This window comes from Canis lupus, chromosome 10, assembly GCF_011100685.1.
Source record: "Canis lupus familiaris isolate Mischka breed German Shepherd chromosome 10, alternate assembly UU_Cfam_GSD_1.0, whole genome shotgun sequence".
NCBI lineage: Eukaryota > Metazoa > Chordata > Mammalia > Carnivora > Canidae > Canis > Canis lupus.
Window position 1 is genome coordinate 56,683,672 of NC_049231.1, and position 21,701 is coordinate 56,705,372.

General features: G+C 39.3%; 1 protein-coding gene and 1 long non-coding RNA gene across 2 annotated transcripts in view; one reads left to right on the forward strand and one right to left on the reverse strand.

Annotated features, from left to right (window-relative positions):
- Positions 1 to 651: 651 nt before the first annotated feature.
- Positions 652 to 20,071, reverse strand: LOC119873675. Its single transcript, XR_005365988.1, has 3 exons — positions 16,854 to 20,071; positions 1,433 to 1,547; positions 652 to 784 (listed from the first exon to the last, which is right to left on the reverse strand). It is a non-coding gene; the product is annotated as an uncharacterized LOC119873675 (long non-coding RNA).
- SPTBN1 (spectrin beta, non-erythrocytic 1) overlaps positions 16,976 to 21,701 on the forward strand; it is a 142,064-nt gene continuing 137,338 nt past the window's right edge. The window contains 1 exon segment of the mRNA XM_038551274.1: positions 16,976 to 17,123. Coding sequence (XP_038407202.1) covers positions 16,976 to 17,123 — 148 coding nt within the window.

Sequence of the window (21,701 nt, forward strand, 5' to 3'; positions counted from 1 at the left end):
AACTGATGATTTCCAATGCCGCCTGTGTCCATTAAGGATAGTTTAAAGCAGTTAAGTGCTAACCAGGCTGGACAGCAAGGTGCAGGTCCGTGGTATCAAAAAGAGGGATTGCACCCCATGGACTCTGAAGTGGTCTGCTCCAGCCCTGGTTGTGTTGGGGGCCTTGTGTGAAATGCCCTCGTGGCTTGCCTGCTTCTGCCGGCCGCTTGGGTCAGTGCTGCAGCTGCACAGGGACTGTGGTAACCTGGTGGAGCAGCCTGCCCGGGAGGGGCTGGCCTTGTGGGACAAGAGGAAACAGATAGGGAGCGACTTCTGTGTATAGAGACTTTTTGGAGAAAAATCTGATCACATTTTTGCTAAGTTTTTACAGCTCGCTGAGAATTTGTGCCGTGGGTGATCATTTAGCATATTTTGGGACATTCGATAAACACATTTGAAAGCAAGACTGGATTAAAGGGCTCCCAGACCTGCCATTAATCCTTGTAATATGACAGCATCCTTTTCCACATGTAAAATTCGGAGAAATAAAGACAATAAAAATATATTTTTCTTTTAAAGGATATCAGAATTCATTCATCTCTTATCTAAAAGACACTTACTGGCCTCTGATATGGGGACCCCCCCCCCCATCCCCATCTCCACCCCTCACCATGAGAGACAGTAGCTATGATGTTCGGGAAGCTGGTGGTTTTCTGCTTTGTGGCCCCGAAGGCCTCACCTCTGCTATCATCTGGAAGCTGATGGTGAAGGTTTGTTATTCTTGTCAGGAGCCGGTTCCAGAGACCTAAGGAATGTAGCCGGTAATGGGCAGCTGGCATCAATTTAGTGCTGTGGGATGGTCAGGCTGACAGAGTGGTCTGGCTGGACCTGCCCACCCCTCCTGCGTGAGTAGTTGGTTTACATCAGAGGAGGCTGCTCCTGACATTGCTGTCTGTTTCTGGCAAGGGAGGCATGGCAAGAGATGCAGGATACCTCCTGCTATTTAGAGGAAATGAAATAAATACTTCAGAGAATACCTTTTGGGGCTGGGATGTGTATACATGGGTGACAGCTCCCAGCCTGCTTTTCCTGCAAGGTTCTGTGCATAGAGAAAGATTAATGGACTTAGCCTGAAGTCAGACAGAGGTGTGTTAATGAAAAATCTACCTCAGTGTAAAACCAAGGGCATACTCTGGCTTTGTTCTGTGTGTGTGTGTGTGCGCGCGTGCGCGCTTTTTGGAATGAAAGCAAGGGGGAGTGTCTCCTCCATTTGTAAAGCCTGCTGAGCTGGTTAGCAAGAACTTTCTGGAACTTCCAGAGGGAAGTTCCTAGAGAGTGGGTGAGTGGTAAGCAGTTGCATTGAAGAGGACCAACGCTTGTTGGCCTTGTCTCCATTAGGAGCCAAGGGGGGAGCTCTGCACAGACTCCTGAGCTAGTACATCACCCAGCTCACCTTGAGAAGAAGGCACTTGTTGTCATTGCCATGTTCCCTCCGTGGCGGTGAGGCAGGAGAAGCACTGATATTCCCTGCCTGTGTAGCTGACCTCTTCCCTGGCACAGCAGTCACTCTGGATTTGACACAAAGAAGGATTTTAACAACTGAGTACATTTTAGTCTTCTGGTCGGTGATTGCTAAGTTAAAAAAATCTTGCCCTGTGGAGCTTATTCTCTTGGGCTGATTAATTTTTTTAAAGGGCTGATTAATTTAAAAATGTTTTTTTTGGAGCCTGGTCAACTAGTCTCACCTGCCCCAGGACTGGAGTCTCCATTCTGATGTATATTATACTCCCATTTCTTCGCAGGCTCTATTTGAAGGTAGAAGGATCTCATGGGAACTTGGCCAGTCTTTACTCCACTGTGTAAGCCACTGGCTGCCTTCCATAGTGTGAGGGGTCTCTGCCCCCTGGGTTAGTGCCTTTGCAGTCAGAGCAAACTAAGCAGACCAGTACTTTCCCTGTTGGTCCTCCTCTAGGCACAGTGGGGCAAGTCGTGTTTTAGAAAAGTCTCTGACACTGGCTGCCTACTCCTTCCCCTGGAGGATCCGGGGATTTAGCAGAATTTGAAAGTATCCAAGGCTTAGAGGCAAGAAATCTCCATAAGCATGAAAATGACCATCCTTGTAGGTTACTATTTTGATCCTTGCTCTCATCACTGGTCTCACAAATAGGTCTTTCATTCCTGGTCTTTCAACATACCAACCCTTTTTGAGAAAACAGCAGTATCAAAAACATCACCAGAAAGCAAAACCAGACAACTTCTGGCAGAGAAACTACTAAATGCCTAATTTTTCATCATCCTATAGCTGAGTATGGTTAAAGAGAATGGCTTTCCCATACTTTCTTGATGCTTCCAAAAGTATTCATTTACTTTTTTCAGAAATGTTTTGGTGCAGTCATGATCTGCCTTTAGAAAGCAGGTAAGATAACACTTCCAGGAACTGTATTTAAAACAACCATAGCAAAACAAATTCCATAGCTGATGTGGTACCTTGGATATTATTTTTTTAAAGATTTATTTATTTGAGAGAGTGTGAGTGGAGGGAGGGGCAGAAAGGAGAGGGAGAGAATCTCAAGCAGACTCCCCACCAATCATGGAGCCTTTGCTACTTGGGGCTGGATCCTGGTACCCTGAGATCATGACCTGAGCCAAAATCGAGAGTCAGACGCTCAACCGACTGAATCACCCAGGTGCCCTTGATGCCTTGGTTATTTGATTTGGTTTGTCACCAACTCATTTTTTGAGGATGTAGCTACAAAATGACCAGTGCTAGATGTGTGTGTATTGACTTTACACTAGGTGGGACCGATGAGTTTACATCCCCTCCACTAGAGCAGAAACTGGATCAGAGAATCACCAAATAATCTCTTAAGGAAACTACTCGAAATGTAATGCCCTTCTCCCTAAACTGAAGAAGCAAAGAGCGGTTTCATTTAAACAGTATAAACAAAGGATTTATGAAGCACATTATATTCTGACATTCCAACTTTCTTAAATAAAAACTTTTGCTTTTTCACATCTATATAGATGTCAAGAATGCCTCTGCCTTTTGCTTAGGACAACACCATACTCAATAATATGTTCTGAGTGACAGCATCGGCAGTAGTTTCTAATTGAAAGTTTTCTTAGAGGACACCTGGGTGGCTCAGTCCTTTGAGTGTCTACCTTCAGCTCAGGTCATGATCCCAGGGTCCTGGGATTGAGCCCCACGTTGGGCTCCCTGTTCAGTGGGGAGTCTGCTTCTACCTCTCCCTCTGCCTCTCTCTCTACTTATGCTCTTTCTGCTTTGTCTCTCAAATAAAATATTTTTTTAAATAGTTTTATAAAGAACATATGTTTTAGTTGGTACTTTATGATATTAATAAAAGTATAAGGTTGTCTAGTAAAATAATTATTTTGATAAACATTTTCAATGGTGCACTTGAGATTAATGTTTATATCAAAATGCAAAAAAAAACAAAAAAAACAAAATGCAAAAGCCAATTTCGAAATTTTTTGCCCATTTTTTTTTCCAGCGGGGTTGTGCAATCCGATGAAAATATTTAAAAATGTTTGCAGAAGAGTACTTTTGTTTTAAAGAGAATCAAAATATGTGGAAACACAAAGACTGACTATAATTAAGGTAATAGAGATTCAGTTAAAAATAGGAATGGAAAAGTCATTCTTTTGAAATATGTCTTGAGCCCCATTGAAGAGAGTATCATGCATACCTTGGGAACCAAGTTTCAAGTACTGTAGTACTACTACAGGGTGCTGATCACAAGAATGGTTAATACTTTGTGGTTAACCAAATCATAGTGGCCTGCTGGTTGGAAGCATTCATGTATAGCCCGGCTTCCCACACGGTACTTGGTTTCCTCTCCAACTTTCCTGTCAAATGCTACTTAACCACCCTGTGTGAACTGCTGGTGATAGGGGAACCAGCTCTCCAGGCAACCCTCTGCATTTTTGGAGAGCTCAAGTTGTTAGAAAGCGCTTTCTAACCCTGAGTCACTATGAATTTGTTGCTTCCTGTCTGCCAAGGAATTTGTGGCAGCCAGTGCCCACATGAGGCCTCTTGAAGCTCCTTATAGATACATGCCCAATGTCCCCTTAAGACTTTTCCCCTTGTGAGGTCCTAGCTCCAGGGCCTGGACTCCCAGGTGTCTTTTTTTTTTTTTTTTTTTCTTCTTCCCAGGTGTCTTAAGAGCCTGGCTACCCCTTTCTCAATACTCAATACAGGATTGGTCAGTGCCCTGGGGTGTAACTTCATTTCTAACAACCAAACTATGTTTGCACTACCTGCTGCTGGTACTTTCGATTGAGCTTACCATATTTTCTTTGGACTGCTGTCAATTTTCACCTCTTCCAACTGTGGGTACTTTAAATGTCTAAATGGACTACTGTATGTGTTTTTGAACAGTTTTGAGTCTCCTCTGGGTCCAAGGTCCTTCACTGTACTAACTATACTTTCTGAGGTAGTGAGGAAAGTCTTGTTGGTGCCTGGGCCCTCGGTTATGACTCTGCCCATAACTTTTACCTTTGAGCCCACACCCCTTGAGTATGGCTGTTAAGACAGCGATGTGATTTTTATTTGGGGAATTCATCTCTGTAATTTAAATAGACATTTGAAGTTGTCATTTGAAGTTTTTCTTTTGGTTAGTGAGGGAAGGTTAAAAGTGGTAATGTGGTAAATATAGTAAGAAAAAGAAATGCAGATAATTCTTGACCATTGAGGGGTTTATTTTAGAATTTTTTTTTTTTTTTTTTTTTTTTTTTAGTATTTACAGCTTTCATTTGAACAAATTTACCATTGGACCCATTAGAATTTTTTTTTTTCTTTTTACAGCAAGAAAGTAAGGAAAGTGGTAGGGAAAGTGCTTGTAATACTCTTGGAAGATGAGAAGATTTTAAAGCTTATTCATTAAATTTTTTTGAAGGATCAAATATTCAGGGAACTTTTATTTTTAAAGGGTAAATCAAGGGATCCCTGGGTGGCGCAGCGGTTTGGCGCCTGCCTTTGGCCCAGGGCGCGATTCTGGAGACCCAGGATCGAATCCCACATCGGGCTCCCAGTGCATGGAGCCTGCTTCTCCCTCTGCCTATGTCTCTGCCCCTCTCTCTCTCTCTCTGTGACTATCATAAATAAATAAAAAAAAAATACTTTAAAGGGTAAATCAAATAAGGCATTGCTTTCATTGACCCAAACATGCATGCATAATCCATCCTTAATATAAAATGTACTCAGTTAGAAAATTACATGTGAAATACAAAGGGAATTCAACTTTACATATGTAAAATGATTGCTAGCTGTAGCAATTTAACAGTCAAATTAATGAAGACATTGTACAATTAAGAAAAAAAAAACCCAAACCCTAACATCTTAAAGTCAATTGTCTATAGTAAACCAGGGGAAATTCTAATATGGAATGGTTTGACTCAAAGCAAAAATAAGGTACCTGCTATAAATTTAGAACAATAACTTTCATTTTTAAAGTTACAAGAAAATAGTATTAGCCAATCAAGACACTTGCTTCAAAGAGGGAAACAAGTTCAGGGTTATTGTCTGTTATGTGCTGGGTATTGTATGTAGGGTTACATTGATAAAAAAGAGAGAGGGGGACACCTGGGTGGCTCAGTCGTTGAGCATCTGCCTTCGGCCCAGGGTGAGTCCCACATCAGGCTCTCTGCATGAAGCCTGCTTCTTCCTCTGCCTGTGTCTCTGCCTCTCTTTCTGTGTGTCTCTCATGAATAAATAAGATCTTTAAAAAAAAGAGAGAGGGGAAATGCCTAATAGTTCATGGAGAGTACAGTGTATAAGGTGAGGTAGTCATTTAACAAATAATCACACATGTAATTATTTTCTGTATATGCCATGAGGAAAAGACACTAGCAAGAGCATGTAATAGGAGGCCTTGAGTTGGGACTGGGAACTTCAAAAAAGCCTTCCTAGAGAAGGTGATGTTTAGGCTGACCTGGTTCTGTTAACCTAATCTTTAAAATCATAAGTTATTAAAAGATAATAGTTCTGTTGCTAATGAGATCAGAAAGCCTTCCTTAATTACAGGATCCTTTTTGGATTGGCCTTAGCCTTTGAGGGCATGAAAGACAGCATCAGAGTTCATTCAGACATCCCTAAATGTCTGGCCACCACTGGGGTACCCACCCCCTCCCCCTGATTTTTTTTCTACACAGAATCCGAATGCTAACAGAATTTATTGCCTCCAGCTCTCAACTTTGCTCATCCTGTTCGTTCTTTACTCTGTTGTTGAGTTTGGCAAATGAAGTAACTAACTTCTTTGAAAGCATTTGGGAACGGGATAAACAAAATGCATGTTATGTTATAGATATTTTGGGGAGTAGAAAACTGGTTTATTAATAACACTTCAAGGAGATGAAAGTCTAGGTTTGAATTTGTTCAAGCGAGGAGTTCAAAAATGCAGTTTCCAAAATCATATCACTAGAGGAGCTTTTAAAGACAATACTCTGAATGCTCTAGTTCTTGTTCTTTTAAGCCTATTTTCTGCTGTTGGGGGAACAAGGAAAGTTGCTGGTTTCCTTTGCTCTGGAACCTGATTACAGACTTGACCAGATGAAACCTTATTTTCATTTTGAAGTGATTTGAGCAATAGCAAATTTGAATTGCAGACCCATGCCTCTGTAGCTTTGGATAGGCCATGCTTTATTCTATGCCTTTGTGAGAAGTTTGGTGGGGTGCTGGGTTGGTGGTTCAGTTGGTCAGATTATGGTCTGGCCCTTGTGGTAGATGTGTTTGGTCACCTATGATGAATGCACGCCCTTAGTTGTGTATCAGAGAGCTCCTCCGTGATGCTAAACTTAGCATTTGAACACTGTGGCTCCTTTTTCTCACCTATTAGTGTTTAAATATTTTGGAAAGCCAAATGGATCTCCACATTTACTTTAACTGACCTCTGTTACCAAACTTCACATTGAGCCCCTTTGGAATCAAGCTTTTGAAAGTAATGTGCAGAATTCTAATGGATTTCAGCCTATGTAAATTGTTAAAAGTTGTTTTTTCTTAAAAGTTTTTTTCAAATTGATCAGACCTAAATTTTAGTAATAGAGGCTTGATCATGTTAAAATGATAATTATTGGAATGTTTTTTTCTGGAATCAATGTCACTTCTCTTTTCCAAGTATCATAGCCCAACCTTTAGTCATTTTGTTCATTTGAAAGGTTACAGAGTTCTAAGTGAGTTTGGGAAACATTTACCAGGCATATACCTGGAAAAGGCTTGCTACTGAAGCATTAACCCAAGCGGTGAGAATTATTTGAACTGATCTCTGAGAAAATTTAACCAGTAATATTTAAACCTTGGGATTTGGATATTAGACATGCCTAGAATTTAGGTCACTTTGCAAAGGGGGATGATTCTTAAAACATTATGTATTAAGATTTATTTATTTATTTATTTATTTATTTATTTATTTATTTATTTATTTATTTATTTATTTATTCCAGATGAGATTGTGAAATTAGTGGTTACTCCATTCCTATCCAAATATGACCTATCTTATTTTGCAACATTTGAAAACAAACTTCTTGCAAAAATGCCTCCTTTCCTAAGTGAAATTGAGTGAAGAGAAGGTAGCCCCTTATGTAACACTGAGAATTTTACTGGGTCCAGGATATATATTAGGCAGAAAGAAGCAATGCGTTTCAGAGTTGTTTCATAATTGTTTTTGAGCACCTGCTGTAGTTTAAGCAAGATATGTTGGTGCTGGTGTATAGCAATGAACAGAACAGAGAGGATCTTAGGGTATGTGTGTGTGCGCTACATTCTTCATTTCCTACAGTGTTACTTTTCATTGCCATTTTACATATTTCCTTCATTTGGTCACTATTCCAGGTAGTGGAGATTGGCATTTTCACTTGATAGATTTGCAGAGAATTTTGGCCCATGGCTACTTTAGAAGGAAAAGTCAGCTTCCCAAATAGAAAACACATTATTGCTCCTCTATTGTTTGGGCACACGTGATACTGACTTATGAAATTTCACAAACAATAACACAGTGAAATGCCAGACTCACTGAAATTCAGGATCAGCAGTTTGGCAGCAGTACCATTACGCCTATATTGTAATGTAATTTAAAACTATCTGGGAATAAGAGACCCAAATATTTATAGTTGACTCAGAAACCCCCACATTGGCCATCAGATCTTTGTGTTAGGTCTGCACTGAGTTAGTGATTTCAATTTTAATTGCTTCTCTCTATAAGGAGAATAAAAACAGGTTTGGCCTTTAATTGCCAGTGAGAAATATTCATATATTTAGTAGAAATTATTGAATATTTTTGTTTGATTCAATTTAGGTGGTTTTGAGACTTACAGATAGACATTGGAAAAGCTCTAATCTGTTTTCAAAATAAAGCTAAAAAAAAATTTAGGACTTGCAGATTTATATTTAGAATCTAAATGGTATCACAGGCAAGAAAAGAAGCAAGGTATTTTCTTTAAAAATTTAATATACAGGGGCACCTGGGTGGCTCAGTGGTTGAGTGTCTGCTTTTGGCTTAGGTTGTGATCCTGGGGTCCTGGGATTGAGTCTCATATCGGGCTCCCTGCAGAGAGTCTGCATCTCCCTCTGCTTATGTCTCTGCCTCTTTCTTTCTGTCTCTCATGAATAAATAAATTTTTAAAATCTTTAAAAAAAGAATAAAATTTTAATATACAAATAGTAAAAGAATAAATTTCTACTCAGTATATTAAGAATTTTCATTTAAGGTACTCAAATAATAATTCTTTTATAATTCCACTGTTTTTTCATGCAGTTTACCTTATAAAATTGAAGAAGGTCTGAGAGAGGCCTTGTTTTCCCCCTTACATTTTAATCCTCCTTGTAGAAATCTGCTTTTGGTCATTGTGTAATACAAATTATTAAGCTATAGAGATAAATTCTTTTTAATAGAGTGCTTTAAAATAAATTATGGCCAGTATACTGTTTGCTGGTGAAATCTTTTAAAATAATAAATTTCCTTTATAATAAGGGTTAATTTTGCTCCTCAAAGAATCTGGGTCTGTTTTATAAGGACACTAATAATCACCTCCAAATGCCATCACATTGGGCATTAGGATTTAAAATAAATTATGGAGGGACATAAACATTCGGTCTGCAGCAGGTGCTTTGTAATAGGTGCTTTAATTTGTGAATATTTTAGACAGAAGATGGCTAAATCATCATCATTTTGCTTAATAACATATATTAGTGTTTGGGGAGAGTAACCTACTATGAATTTTTACATCAAAGACATGATATGTAGGATAGGAAAGTTCTTTCTACAAAGAAATGTGTTCTTCATCTTCCTATCTTCTAAGGCTACTTTTAAGTCTTTGTTTACTTAAAGGTGATATGTGTTTTTTCTCAGCTTGGCCGTGCATTTCAACCTTTTTTTCGTTAATCCTTTTCTCCACAAAGGAGTCTTTTAGATACTTTTTTAAAGATACTTTTCCCCCTAATCTCCCATCCATGAAATTTTAATCCTACTCTGTAGATACTCTGTATCTTACCTCAAAAAAAGCACATTTTTTTGGCCCCCTCTCCAAAATAGGGTTAATAAGGCCTTTGGCTGGCTCAGTCAATAGAGCATGTGATGTGATCTTGGGGTTGTGGGTTCAAGCCCCACATTGACTGTAGAGATTACTTTAAGAAAATACAAAATAAAATAAATAATAAAATAAATAAAGTAGAGGGCATCTGGATGGCTTAATCGGTGAAGTGTCTGCTCAGGTCTTGATTGAGTCCATGTCTGGCTCTCTGCTCAGTGGGGAGCCTGCTTCTTCTCTCCTGCTCCCCCTGCTTATGCTGTCTCAATCTCTCTCTCTGTCAAATAAATCGTAAAAAAAAAAAAAAAAAAAACAATAAAAAAACAACCCAACAAATAAATGAGGTAGGGCTAATAATATTATCTACCTCAAAGGGCTGCTGGGAAGGACTGAATGAAAAAGCAAGTAAAAGTATTATGCCCACAAAAAGTAAGCCAGTATGAAAATTAAACTATTTTAAATACTATTAGCATTTTCTGATGATTTGTTAGACTCATCTGCTTTCTGTATTTTAAAGATTAGATTGAATTCTTGTGGCTCAGGTTTCAGAGGTAACAAAGATATTATAGATTTTGAGCTCATAGCTGTATATGATATGATCTAGTTGTTTAACTGGGCCCTGGTTTCCCCATTTCATTAATTAAGAGAGAAAACAAGTTGGTTGAAACGTTGAATATGCCTATGATCCTAATAAATGTAAATGGATTGTATTTGCCCACAAAAATGACAGAAACACTTGGATTAGATTTAAAAAATAAGAGACATAAGTAAAACCTAAAACAAAATAGAAGGTGAAATAGTAGAATGGAAAAGATAAACCAGGCATATATTACTATCAATAAACATAGATTTATTAACATGTGAATAGGGAGAAAATAGGCTATTTCAGGGTTAACAACCTATCAAGAAGATAAAATAGTTATGATTTGTATGTATCCAGGGAATTATAAGGAAAATTTGATAACTCCACACTCAGTGGGAGATTTTAACCTATTCTGTCATTGATAAATAAAACAAATGAAAGTTAGTGTACAGTATTGGAGACCACCTTTGTTAACGGTGGTTAATTATTAAATAGGTCTCTGAGCATACTTCTCTCTCAGAGTGTTCTTGTTCTATGAATATTTGGCTAGTTTATACAACTGTATCATACTTTTTGTATAGTTGATGTGTTTCTGTAAAGCTTCAAGTAAACTGGTAATTTTAAAAGTGAATGATACTGGGGTGCCTGGCTGGCTCAGTTGGTAGAGCCTGTGACTCTTGATCTCATGAGTTTAAGCCCCATTTTGGGCATAGAGCTTACTTAAAAAAAAAAAAAGTGAAAAAATTCACTTTTATAAAATACTAGGTACCTGACTTTGTTGTCACTCTAGAACTCACCATTTATGTATTGGTTTTGTGAGCAGACAACTCTGGATATTTAAGATGGAGTCTTGGACTTTATTGTGAAGCCAGCTTCATGAACCTGAATAACAGTAGGTTTGCTGGGTTTATCCAACCCTGTGATTTCTTGCAGCTATTTCTCTTTGTTGGCCATTTTGTGCGTGCTGCAGAATGCCTCAGTGGGCACATTACAAACAGGGTGTGACTCAAGTCTTACTTTCTGGAGGCAGAGCAGTTGAGAGGGTTGGGGCAGATCTCTCCTGGGTCTCTTCCTGGAAATTGTCAGACCCACAGCTTGATCTCTTCAAAGTCCCTGAGCAGAATTTTTTTTTAAAGATAGCACACCAGCATTCCGCCGTATGCTTTTTCAAGTCTTTTATGAGTAAAGTGGGAGGGTTTTAAGTGTTTGCAGAACATTTGGGTCTGTGGCTTCTGCCAAAATAATTGTTAGCATATGGGTTTCTTCCTCAAAAAGGATTGGCAAATGTTAGTTACCGTTTTCATTTTCATTTAATTTATTAGAGCCTTTAATTAAAATTGGATATTAAGGAGGTGTGTGTGTGTGCGCGCATGATGTGTATGTGTATAGTGCCAGTGAAAATCCCATTTATTCTCTACTTGTTGCTTTACTTCTGAAATCTGAGTACTTCAGACAATTCTTTTGTTGGGTTAAAACTAAATTAAAAAGGGAAACATAAATTTTAATATGTACAAGGAGAAGCACCTTATTAAATCTCTTCACATTTATCAGCAGCCTAGTCTAAAACTGTGACTTCCTTGAAAACAGAGTGCCCAGGAGATCTATGTAGCTCAAATGAATATGTGTTTTGGCCTTTGTGCCTAATAAAGATAGTACCAGAGTGGCAGCTTGAACTGACATTGCGCCTGTGCCCTCACCTTCCAGACCTCCACCTACCAGTTTCCTAGCCAGCCACAAATAAATAATTAGCAAGCATTTAATGCTTGCTTCTAAGCACCCCACTAGGAGTTGAGAAGATATAAGGACAATATGATGGGAACATGACCTCAAGAGCCTAGTGACAATAAGTAAATAGAAGTTTTGTACTCATGAGAAAGTCTGATAAGTGATAGGTCAGTGGTGTATAAGGTGTCTTGCAAGGGAGGACATATGCAGGGTTATCCAAGGTTGTCTTCATTCAGACCAGGAGGTAGTGGTAACTGATATGGGGTAGCTTCCTGGATAAGGTGATACCTAAGCTAGGATTTGTGGGGAGAGGAAAAAGCTATTTCCAGGTCATTTGGAGGTAAGTCAAGAGCCTCCTCACTTTTTTTGTTTTCTCAGGAGCTACCAGAGCTTAGGACAGGAATATTGAGACCAGGCTGGAGAAGCTGATCAGAGTCCCCTCGTGAATCGTCCCCTTTCTTCTTCAAAGGTTTCTGGGCATTATTCTGAAGGCGTATGCCTCAGTGGGTTTTAGTCACAGGATTGAAATGATTAGAGTTCATTTGAGAAAGGTCCCTCTGGTGGCAATGTTGGGGAAAGGATAGGGATTAAAATTTGAGGTGAGTTGCTGGTAAAAGAAAAAAACTGTTGCTTGAGCTAACTCCTGAGGTATCAGGAAAACCAAGCAGCCTTGGGAGCTGAAGATGGGAGATTGGGGAGAGGTGAGGGAGCATTGCAAGGTGTCTAGCTGAGGTAGCTGGGAGAAAGAAGGGTGCCATTCATTGAGAGAGTGATGGAAAGGAAATGGGGTCTGGAGGGAGGAATTATGGGCTTAGTTTTAGATACAGACCTGGTGAACCTTGGATTTAGCGGTCCAAGGAGCAGCTGTGTCCAGAAAGGAGGAGCCAAAGATTAGGGGGTGGGTAACGTCACCCAGGGAGATTTTGTGCAGAAACAGAAGCACAGGAAACAAGGCAGTGGAAAAGAATAAAACCCTGTGCATTTATCCAATATCTATATCACCTGGAAAACAGATTTAGCACCTTGGAAAATAAACAGACATTTAAAAAAAAACAGATATTTTCCCTCTGGGCTTTGCCAGGTATTGATTTATGGAATTTTAATCAATAAAGAGGCAAACTAATAGAATACTACTGAAACTTGGAATAGTAATGTTCTAGCTTTTTTTTTTTTTTTTGATGGTTATGACCATATGCATGGAGCATATGCACAAGCTATAAGAACCTATTTGCCTTCTGGGTCTAGGGTAATCATTTCCTCATCTATATTTCTGTTTTGCTTTGCCAGTTTGAAGAAATAAAATTATTGTCTTCTTACTGAAGCAGGAAATGATGAACCTTTTGAATTTTTTGTATCTTTTAGAAAATTCCAGTTTATAGGATGTAGGGCTAGAGAAGAATAATTCAGTGACGGGATTTTGGTTTGCATATTCCTTGTTTTTACACATGCATGTGCACATGCACGCGCACACACACACAGACTTAGGGCAGGGAAGGTAGGTATGCACTCTTAACCATCTTCTCAAAACCTAGCCCCTAGCCACAAAAACTTGGGTATTATTTATATTGCACCCAGGATATTACTGATTTTTATTTACTTGGGGATTATTTAATGAGTTCCTGCTGTGGTGATCAAGTCAGAATCTGGGCCCTCACTAAGTGCATTGGGGGCATTGAGAACTGTTCTCTGAGAGAGTCGATGGTCTTGCCAACCTTACACACTCCTCTCTTGCTTTTCAAGTGGCAGACCCACCAGGCAGATGGCCAGCTTTCTGTTCTTCTGTCCTCCTAATCTTCCCACAGCCATTTCAGAAGTACAGATTATTTCACTGGCTGTGGGGACAAATGGCTGATAGAACCTTGGGAAAATCTAGCCCTTTATAGATAACCTACTGGAGACACCTCTGTGTGTGATATAAACTGTCCTCTCAGCTGGCACTTGTTGAAGTGGGTTGGGGTATAATGGTGTTTCCAGTGTGTTGGGCTTTTTGGAATCCCCGTGCTACGGGCACACTCATCCATGTCTTTCCTTGACTCTGACTTTTCCTTTACCCTTAGTTAGGTCACATCTTTGACTATGGCCCTGCTGGGGTTTGGGATGTTTTGCTTTAACATTGCCCTGGGTGGGGGAGGAGGGAGAAAAGCTTCCATTATAAAAAAAAAATCAGCTGTTTGATAAGGATATTATCTTAGGACAGATGGAGCATACTGAAGAAAAAAATGACTCTGATATCCAAGTACTTAGACACTCAAGTGAAATACTGGATAAAAGGAATAACTAACAGCATTGATATTTCTTTTGGACACAGACTTCTGCTTCCCACTTTCCTCTTTGAGGAAAAATGGTGTTGTTAAAGAACAAACCATTAAGGAAGAATTTTTAGGACAAAATGTACTTACGTGGTTTGAACAACTTATTTAAAGCTTAGGGAAAGGATTAGCACTTGCTTGTTTAGAAATCTGTGGAAAGCAGTCACTGATCTGGGGATAAGTCAGTGGTAGGAAGAGGGACACATGGGGGAAATGGTTGTAGTTGGACTTAGGGAGTCCGGTGTGGGAGTCAGCATAGGTTAGTGGTGGCCCTGGAGGCCCTAGTGTGGCATGTTCTCATTGGTCAGCAGGTGGCACCAAATAGCCAGCACTAATCCCGAGAGGTATGTAGTGTTTAGATTTCACCTTGGGTTGGGTTAAATTGCACTTTCTCTACTTGCAGAAATTTGGAATTCATAGTGCCTTCACATTTTTTTCCTGTAGAGACAGCATCCTCCAACGCTGAATTTTATGAAACCCTTTGTATTGACATAGTTATGAAAACTAATCACCTCCAAGGTCAAATGGTACATGACACTATTGACTTTTCTGTTTTTTTGAAGGGCGTTATGACTCAGTGTTAAAAGCAACCAACAGTAAGATCAATAGAATATACGTATTGGCCTAGGTTTCCATAATTTTTTGTGTTTTTATGAAATTGGTAAATACATTACTAATGTACATGTTAAAATTAATCTACTGGTAAGTTTATACTGCTGGGATTGATTATATCTATGAGTATCCAGGATTTTACTCCCATCCAGAGCGACAGTGGGTAATTATATGGGTCATTGGCTTCTTCATTCCTCCAACAAGCTGTCTGTTTCTCAACATAATGTCTTTCCTTTGCCTGGAATGCTATTTCTCTTGATCTGAGTGTGACCTGTTCTTTTTGACATTGAGATCTCAGTTTAAATACTAACTCAGAGAGGCTTTCCTTGACCACCAGATCTGAAATAGTCTTAAACTTTCTTAAACTGAGATGTAATTGATGTATAACATTATGTAAGTTTAAGGTGTACAGAATGTTGATTTATTTCTGTATTGCAATATGATCACTGTAGCATTAGCTAATGCATTTATCATATTATGTAATTAATATTTTTTCTTTTCTTTTTGGTGGTAGTGGTGTGAACAATAAGATCTATCTAGTCTTTTAACTTTGAAATTTATGAAACAGTGTGGTCAATCACCGACTCTATTGCCTCGCTCCACTTTTTATTTTCTCCCAACTATTTTGCCTTGTGTGCTTCTTGTCCGACGACTCCTAACAAGGCCTTAGACTTTCCTGGGGCTGAATCCTTATCTTGTTTACTGTTATCCCTGGCATTTGAAACAATGCTGAGCATGTAGTAAAGCTCTTAGTACATTCTGGTTCAGCGGATGCATCATAGCTGCATTGAAGAGGGAAGTAGCTAGAGCCTAAGATGGTCTCCCCTGCAGGACCCCTATGCAGGACCCTGACCAGATGGAGGGAATGCTCCCCACAACCAACCCTTAAAGGTCCAATAAAATAAAATAAAATAAAATAAAATTAAATTAAATTAAATTAAATTAAATTAAATTAAATAAAGGTCCAATAAAATGACTCAACCACTGGAAAAAAAAAAAGAAGAAGAAGAGGGAAGTAGCTATATTTAAAGCTAAAAGTATTCTCATAATTCTCTGAGGGTATTTTGATAAAGTGAGGATAGCAGTGGACCAAGAGTTGAGGCCTAGATTCTTGTTTCTTATTTGTTCCTGTAAAATCCTGTGCCCCCTGGTAGGTCCCTGAGAACTGGGTATTGGTCATAGAATTTGTAAATAATAGCAGTATAGGGATCCCTGGGTGGCGCAGCGGTTTAGCGCCTGCCTTTGGCCCAGGGCGCGATCCTGGAGACCCGGGATCGAATCCCACGTCAGGCTCCTGGCGCATGGAGCCTGCTTCTCCCTCTGCCTGTGTCTCTGCCTCTCTCTCTCTCTCTCTCTATCATAAAAAAAAAAAAAAATTAAAAAAAATAGCAGTATAAATAATTGCAGTCATTTCTTATTGAGCCTCTATTATGCACTGAAACTGTCCTTGTTGACTTCCATTTACTATCTCATTTGATTGTTGGCACAAATTTTCTAATAGGAAAATGAGATATTTAGGTGAAATGATCTGTTCTCTTATATAACATTGTAATAATTTCTAAGAGAAGCTAAAAGGTTATAGTTAATAGTGGTATAGAGTAGAAATAAATGAGTTCATTCAGAAGCCCCACGTAGGTATTCATCTAGCTCTGATAAAATTTTATTTTTTAAAGGTTTTATTTATTTATTCATGAGAGACACAGAGAGAAAGGCAGAGACATAGGCAGGAAGAAGCAGGCTCCTCGCAGGGAGCCCAATGAGGGACTTGATCCCAGATCCCAGGATCACGCCTTGAGCTCAAAGCAGACACTCAACCACTGAGCCACCCAGGTGCCCCTCCAATAAAACCGTAAAATTGCAAAGCTTAAACTTTATGAAGAGGGTAGAAACCCATCCTGTATTGGGTATCTGTATCTCACTCAGTCCTCTCAACATGGAGACTATCATTCCTCTTTAATGGTGGGGGAGACTGAGGCTCAGAGATGTTAAGTACCCTGGCCAAGGTCACACATGTGTTATGAGGCAGTGGTGAAGTTCAAAATCAGCTTTGCTTGACTCCAGAAATCTGTTCTTGATTGGTAGCAAGAGTTTCAGCTCCTACTCACCTTTATCCCAGCGGGTTTCATGGGCACCCAGTGCATATTAGATGTCTAAATAGGTTTTCTTTCTCTTTCTCAAAGAACTCTAAGAAGGATCTGATGTGGAGGAGCAGCTGAGACAGTTCAAGATGACGACCACAGTAGCCACAGACTATGACAACATTGAGATCCAACAGCAGTACAGCGATGTCAACAACCGCTGGGATGTGGACGACTGGGACAACGAGAACAGTTCTGCAAGGCTCTTCGAGCGGTCCCGCATCAAGGCTCTGGCAGGTAAGTCTTCTTGGGCCCTGTTAGAGGCCCACGGGCCCTTAGAGCTCTGTTTAAAATCACCCACCCTGTCTCCCCTATAAGAAAGTCAGCTTGCCTCTACTTAAATATGTCCCAGGAGGGCAAGCTGACCATTGCATAAAATAGACAGCTCCATATTTGGAGACTGTCCATCCTAAGCCAAAATGATTGATTTTTCAAACTGCCCTGGGTTTATAGGGATTCTCTTCTTTTTTAATATTTCAAAATAATGCAACATACTGGACTATATGTGGAGAAATATACAAATTAGCCTGTGTGCTGAGTTCCTGTGATACAGTGGTTGACCTGGCCTGTCACAATAATAGAATACTTTGAGTGACCAAGGAGAATTTGTGTCACATGCAAGGGTTTTAGATGTAAAAGAGCAATATCATAATCTGGTAAGGGCACATTTAATACTGTAACAGGTAAGTTTGCCATTGATTTATTAAAGTCAGCAGGAACACAGCCTTCCTTTTGTGATTTCTCACTTGCAGTTGAATACTTAGAACACACTTTCACCCTAGCCCTAATTGGGGTGGGCAGTGTCTTGTCCTGAAATTGCCCTGAAAATCCAGAAAAGGTTCCATCATGACGAAAACTAAGCAGTTCTGAATATATTTAAACCACAGATCAGAGTGGAGTCTATTTGAGGTCTTGCATCTGTACTTTGAGATTTCAAATCAAATGATTTCCTAATGAGAAAAGTGGGTTAATGATTTTTTTCTTAATATCTTTGATTATTATCCATAAATTGTAACCATGTAAGCCAGGTAAGCTTTTTGTTAATTTTTCATATAGCTTTTCTTGTTACCTTTATGGTGTAATCTGATTATGATGTATGTGTCATTCAGAATTCTCTTGATGGTAAGCAAAAGTAAAGTGATCTTTCTTTGAGCTTGCCTGATTTAAGGGCATAAATGAGTGATTAAACAGAGAGTCACTCTAGAAGATTTTCTAGCTTATTCATTAACATGGAACCTTATGAAAACCATAATCCTGACTTGTGCTGTGGATTGATTTGTACTTTAATCTCTTAACGTCTTTTTCTTGAGTCTTCATTTAAGTCTTTAGGTCAGTATCATATTGGTGGCAAATTAGGTTTGATCATGAGTCATTTACTTTCTGGTTCTAGACTGTTACGTATTATCTCCCTTTTAAGGAGAACTGTATCTGCAGTTGTAGAGTAGTTCCTTGCTCTTTGTATCTACTCTTTCGTGCAGTTCCAAGGGAGATTCCCACCTCTCCTTAGTATTGATCAGTTGTCCTAACCCTAGGGTGGCTTTCCCTCTGTGTTGTCTAGGTCCCTGAACTACTATAGTTATGATAGTAATAGCATTTATCGTGATGCTTACTGGTGCAGGTACTGTTGTATATATTAACAGTTAATCCTATAACAACCACATATGAGAGGTGTTATTATTATCTACAGTGTATAGACGAGGAAACTAAGACCTAGAGAAATTAAGTAGCTTGCCCAAGGTCACACTGCTTATAAGTGGCTAAGGCAGACTGGCTCCAAAGTGTATACATTCCTATTTTTCTATATTCAGTGGAATATAAAATGATTCAAAGCTCATTGGCATAGAGTATTGATAATGGGTAATTGAAACATGTTTTTAAAAAGATCTTTAAAAGGCTCAGGAATGAATCTTGTGATCTAGAAGAAGTCATGAGTAACCATGACAAGTTATTGAAAAGAAAATGTGTTGCCTCCAGGTTAAATGATGTTTAGAAAAGAAAAAAAAAATGCTTTCAGTGAATCCAGAAAATATCAGGAAAACTATGTTTATTCAAGTTTCTTATCATCTGACTTCCCATTCTGTGGGGACAGAAAAATCTCTGAGCTCTCTAAGAGTCTTGTATACTGAAAAAAAGAGTAACAGAATTAAAAAAAAGAGAATAGTCCAGCAGTGTCTGGAACACTGGTTTCACAATGTGAGCATGCATCATAATCACCTGGTCATCTCGTTAATTGCTGGGCCCACCCCACAGAGTTTCTGAATCAGTAAGTCTAGGATGGGGCTTGATAATAAGTATTTCCATCAGGTTCCCAGGTGTTGCTGATGTGGCTGATCTGGGGAATCACATTTCGACACTGGTGTCGAGTATTGATGGTTGACTGGTCTCTTTCCCTGGGTGTCTGAAACCATTACATCTAGACCTAGTTAAAGTCTAGTAAGAATTAAAGTATCAAACTCAACAGTTATGTTAAAGGCACACTTTAATGTGGGAGTGGTGTGGAAGGCTGGTACCTCATTTTGAGAAAAGAGAAGTATCTTACTGCCTCCTTATAGGGAAGTTGCATAGTGACAGATCCAGCGTGAGGGAATGCTGTTGTAGGGTTTCTGTTACAAATGCATGTTCTAAAGTGAGGAATCTTGGCTAGCACAGTAGAAATGTATATAACAAGTTTCCTGTTCCTCTTAAATGCTCTACATGTTGAGTCTTCTCTAGACTTCAATCTGAATTCTGAAGTGATATATAAAAGACATTACTGCAGGAATTCATCTTTTTACAGCACATCTTGTATTGATAGTGTAACCACCACCTTGGATTTTGTCCTTTACTAAGGCAAACTGCTTGCTACTAATTTTTACCCAGTTTACAAATATTTTCTATGATTAGGCTGCTGTGTATATAATAGATGTTTTATACATGTAACATACTATTATATATGAAATATTGTATATTCTTTCTATGAGTTATAAAAACTGTTCTTTCAGTTTTACTTGCCTTCTTCCTCTTGCTTTTAACTTTGTGGTATAATAAGAAATAAGTTTTGTTTTTGTCCTCAGTCCTGGCACAGAACTCCTAAAAGCCTCGGAATTTGCTGAGTGTCTTTCGTTACTCCTGAAAAGCCTTCTTCCTCACACCTGGATATATGTTAATGGAGGTGACTTTAGAGGAAGGCCTCTAGATAGCGTTAGGATGGGATTGGTCACTGAAATGACCAAATAATGATAAGGTGGAAACATTCAGCCCCAACCACCAACCTCTGGGAAAGAGGGGGGCCTGGAGATTGAGTTTAATCTCAATGGCTGATTTAATCCGTCGTATCTACATCTTGAAACTTCCATAAAACCTCCTAAATGACATGATTTGGAGAGCTTCTGGATTGGGGAACACATTAGTGTGTTGGGATGGTGGTGGGTCCTGAGAGGACCTGAAAGTTCTACACTCCACACCGTACCTTGCATATAGACCTCTTCCATTTGGCTGTTTCTAAATTGTGTCCTTTATAATAAACCAGCAAACATAAGTATTTTCCTGAGTTCTGTGAGTTGTCCTAGTAAATTTTTGAACCCGAGGGGGGGATGTTCATGGGAACCTATGAACTTAGAGCTCTCAGTCAGAAGTATGGCTTGTGTCTGGCATCTGAAGTGGAGGCAGTCTTGGGAGACAGATCTCTTAAGCTGGAGGATCTGCGCCAGCTCCAGGCAGTTAGTGTCAGAATTGAATCACATTCTGGGACACCCGTTTGGTGTCGGAGTATCAAACTCAATAAGATATTTCACAGAGGAGATGGCCTCTCTGGTACAGTGTGGAACATGTCTGTGTTTTAAAGACGTAGGAATCAAGCCTGCCGTCACTTGTCAAGTGCCGGTTTATCCTCACAAAGATGAGTCTGGAGCTGGGTCATTTCCATTGCCCAGGGAGCTTTGCATCTTTCCATTTTCCTTAGACTTTTTTGCTTGAAAATTAGTAAGATTGACAGCTCAGTCACTCATCACCCCTCCTGTTCTTTAGTATCCGAAAGAAACACACGTGGAATCCTAGGGAACTGAACTCTGCAGTCTTCATAACGTGTCTGAGGAATCTCCTGGGGGAGTTGGAAACAGCAGCTTTTTCTCAGCAGTAGAGAAGAGCTTCCTATGAAAGTTTTCCCCTCACTCTAGTTAGGTGAAGGGGAGCAGGTCTCTCAAATCATTAGGTTGTAAAAGGTCAAGACTTAGGAATGTTTTAGAAGGTAATGACTGTTGTCACGTGTTCACAAATTTAATATATATATGAGGCTGGGGAAATTTATGCCTATGCCTGAATGTGTACTCCCATTTATAATTTAGAAGTAAGATGAGAAAAATTTGGTACATCGTGTTGTGTAGCAGAGATCATGCCATGCAGATTCAGCCTTAAGGCAGAGTGCTGTGAAGTGACTTTTATGCATTCTGTAAATGATTTCCCGCATCCCATGATGGCATACCCACATTCCTGACCTCTGACCAAATTGCCCCAGTAGTATGGAACATGTGGTGATGAAGAAAGTGATTCAAAATAAGCTGGGCTTTTTGCAAAGCAGCATTTTATTTGAAATGAAAATATAAAAGCTAATCTTCTAAAGGAATGTAAAAGGTAAATGTTTTCTTTTTACAAGTGATGTGTTTATGGTTGGAGGTTATATTTTTGTACAATCAACACAAACTGGGGTAAGTAGGAAAACTAATCTTTTAAAAACTACATTTCACTTGAAAATATTGATAAAGTTGGGGCACCTGGGTGGTTCGGTTTGTTGAACATCCTAACTCTTAGATTTTGGCTCAGGTCATGATCTGAGGGTCA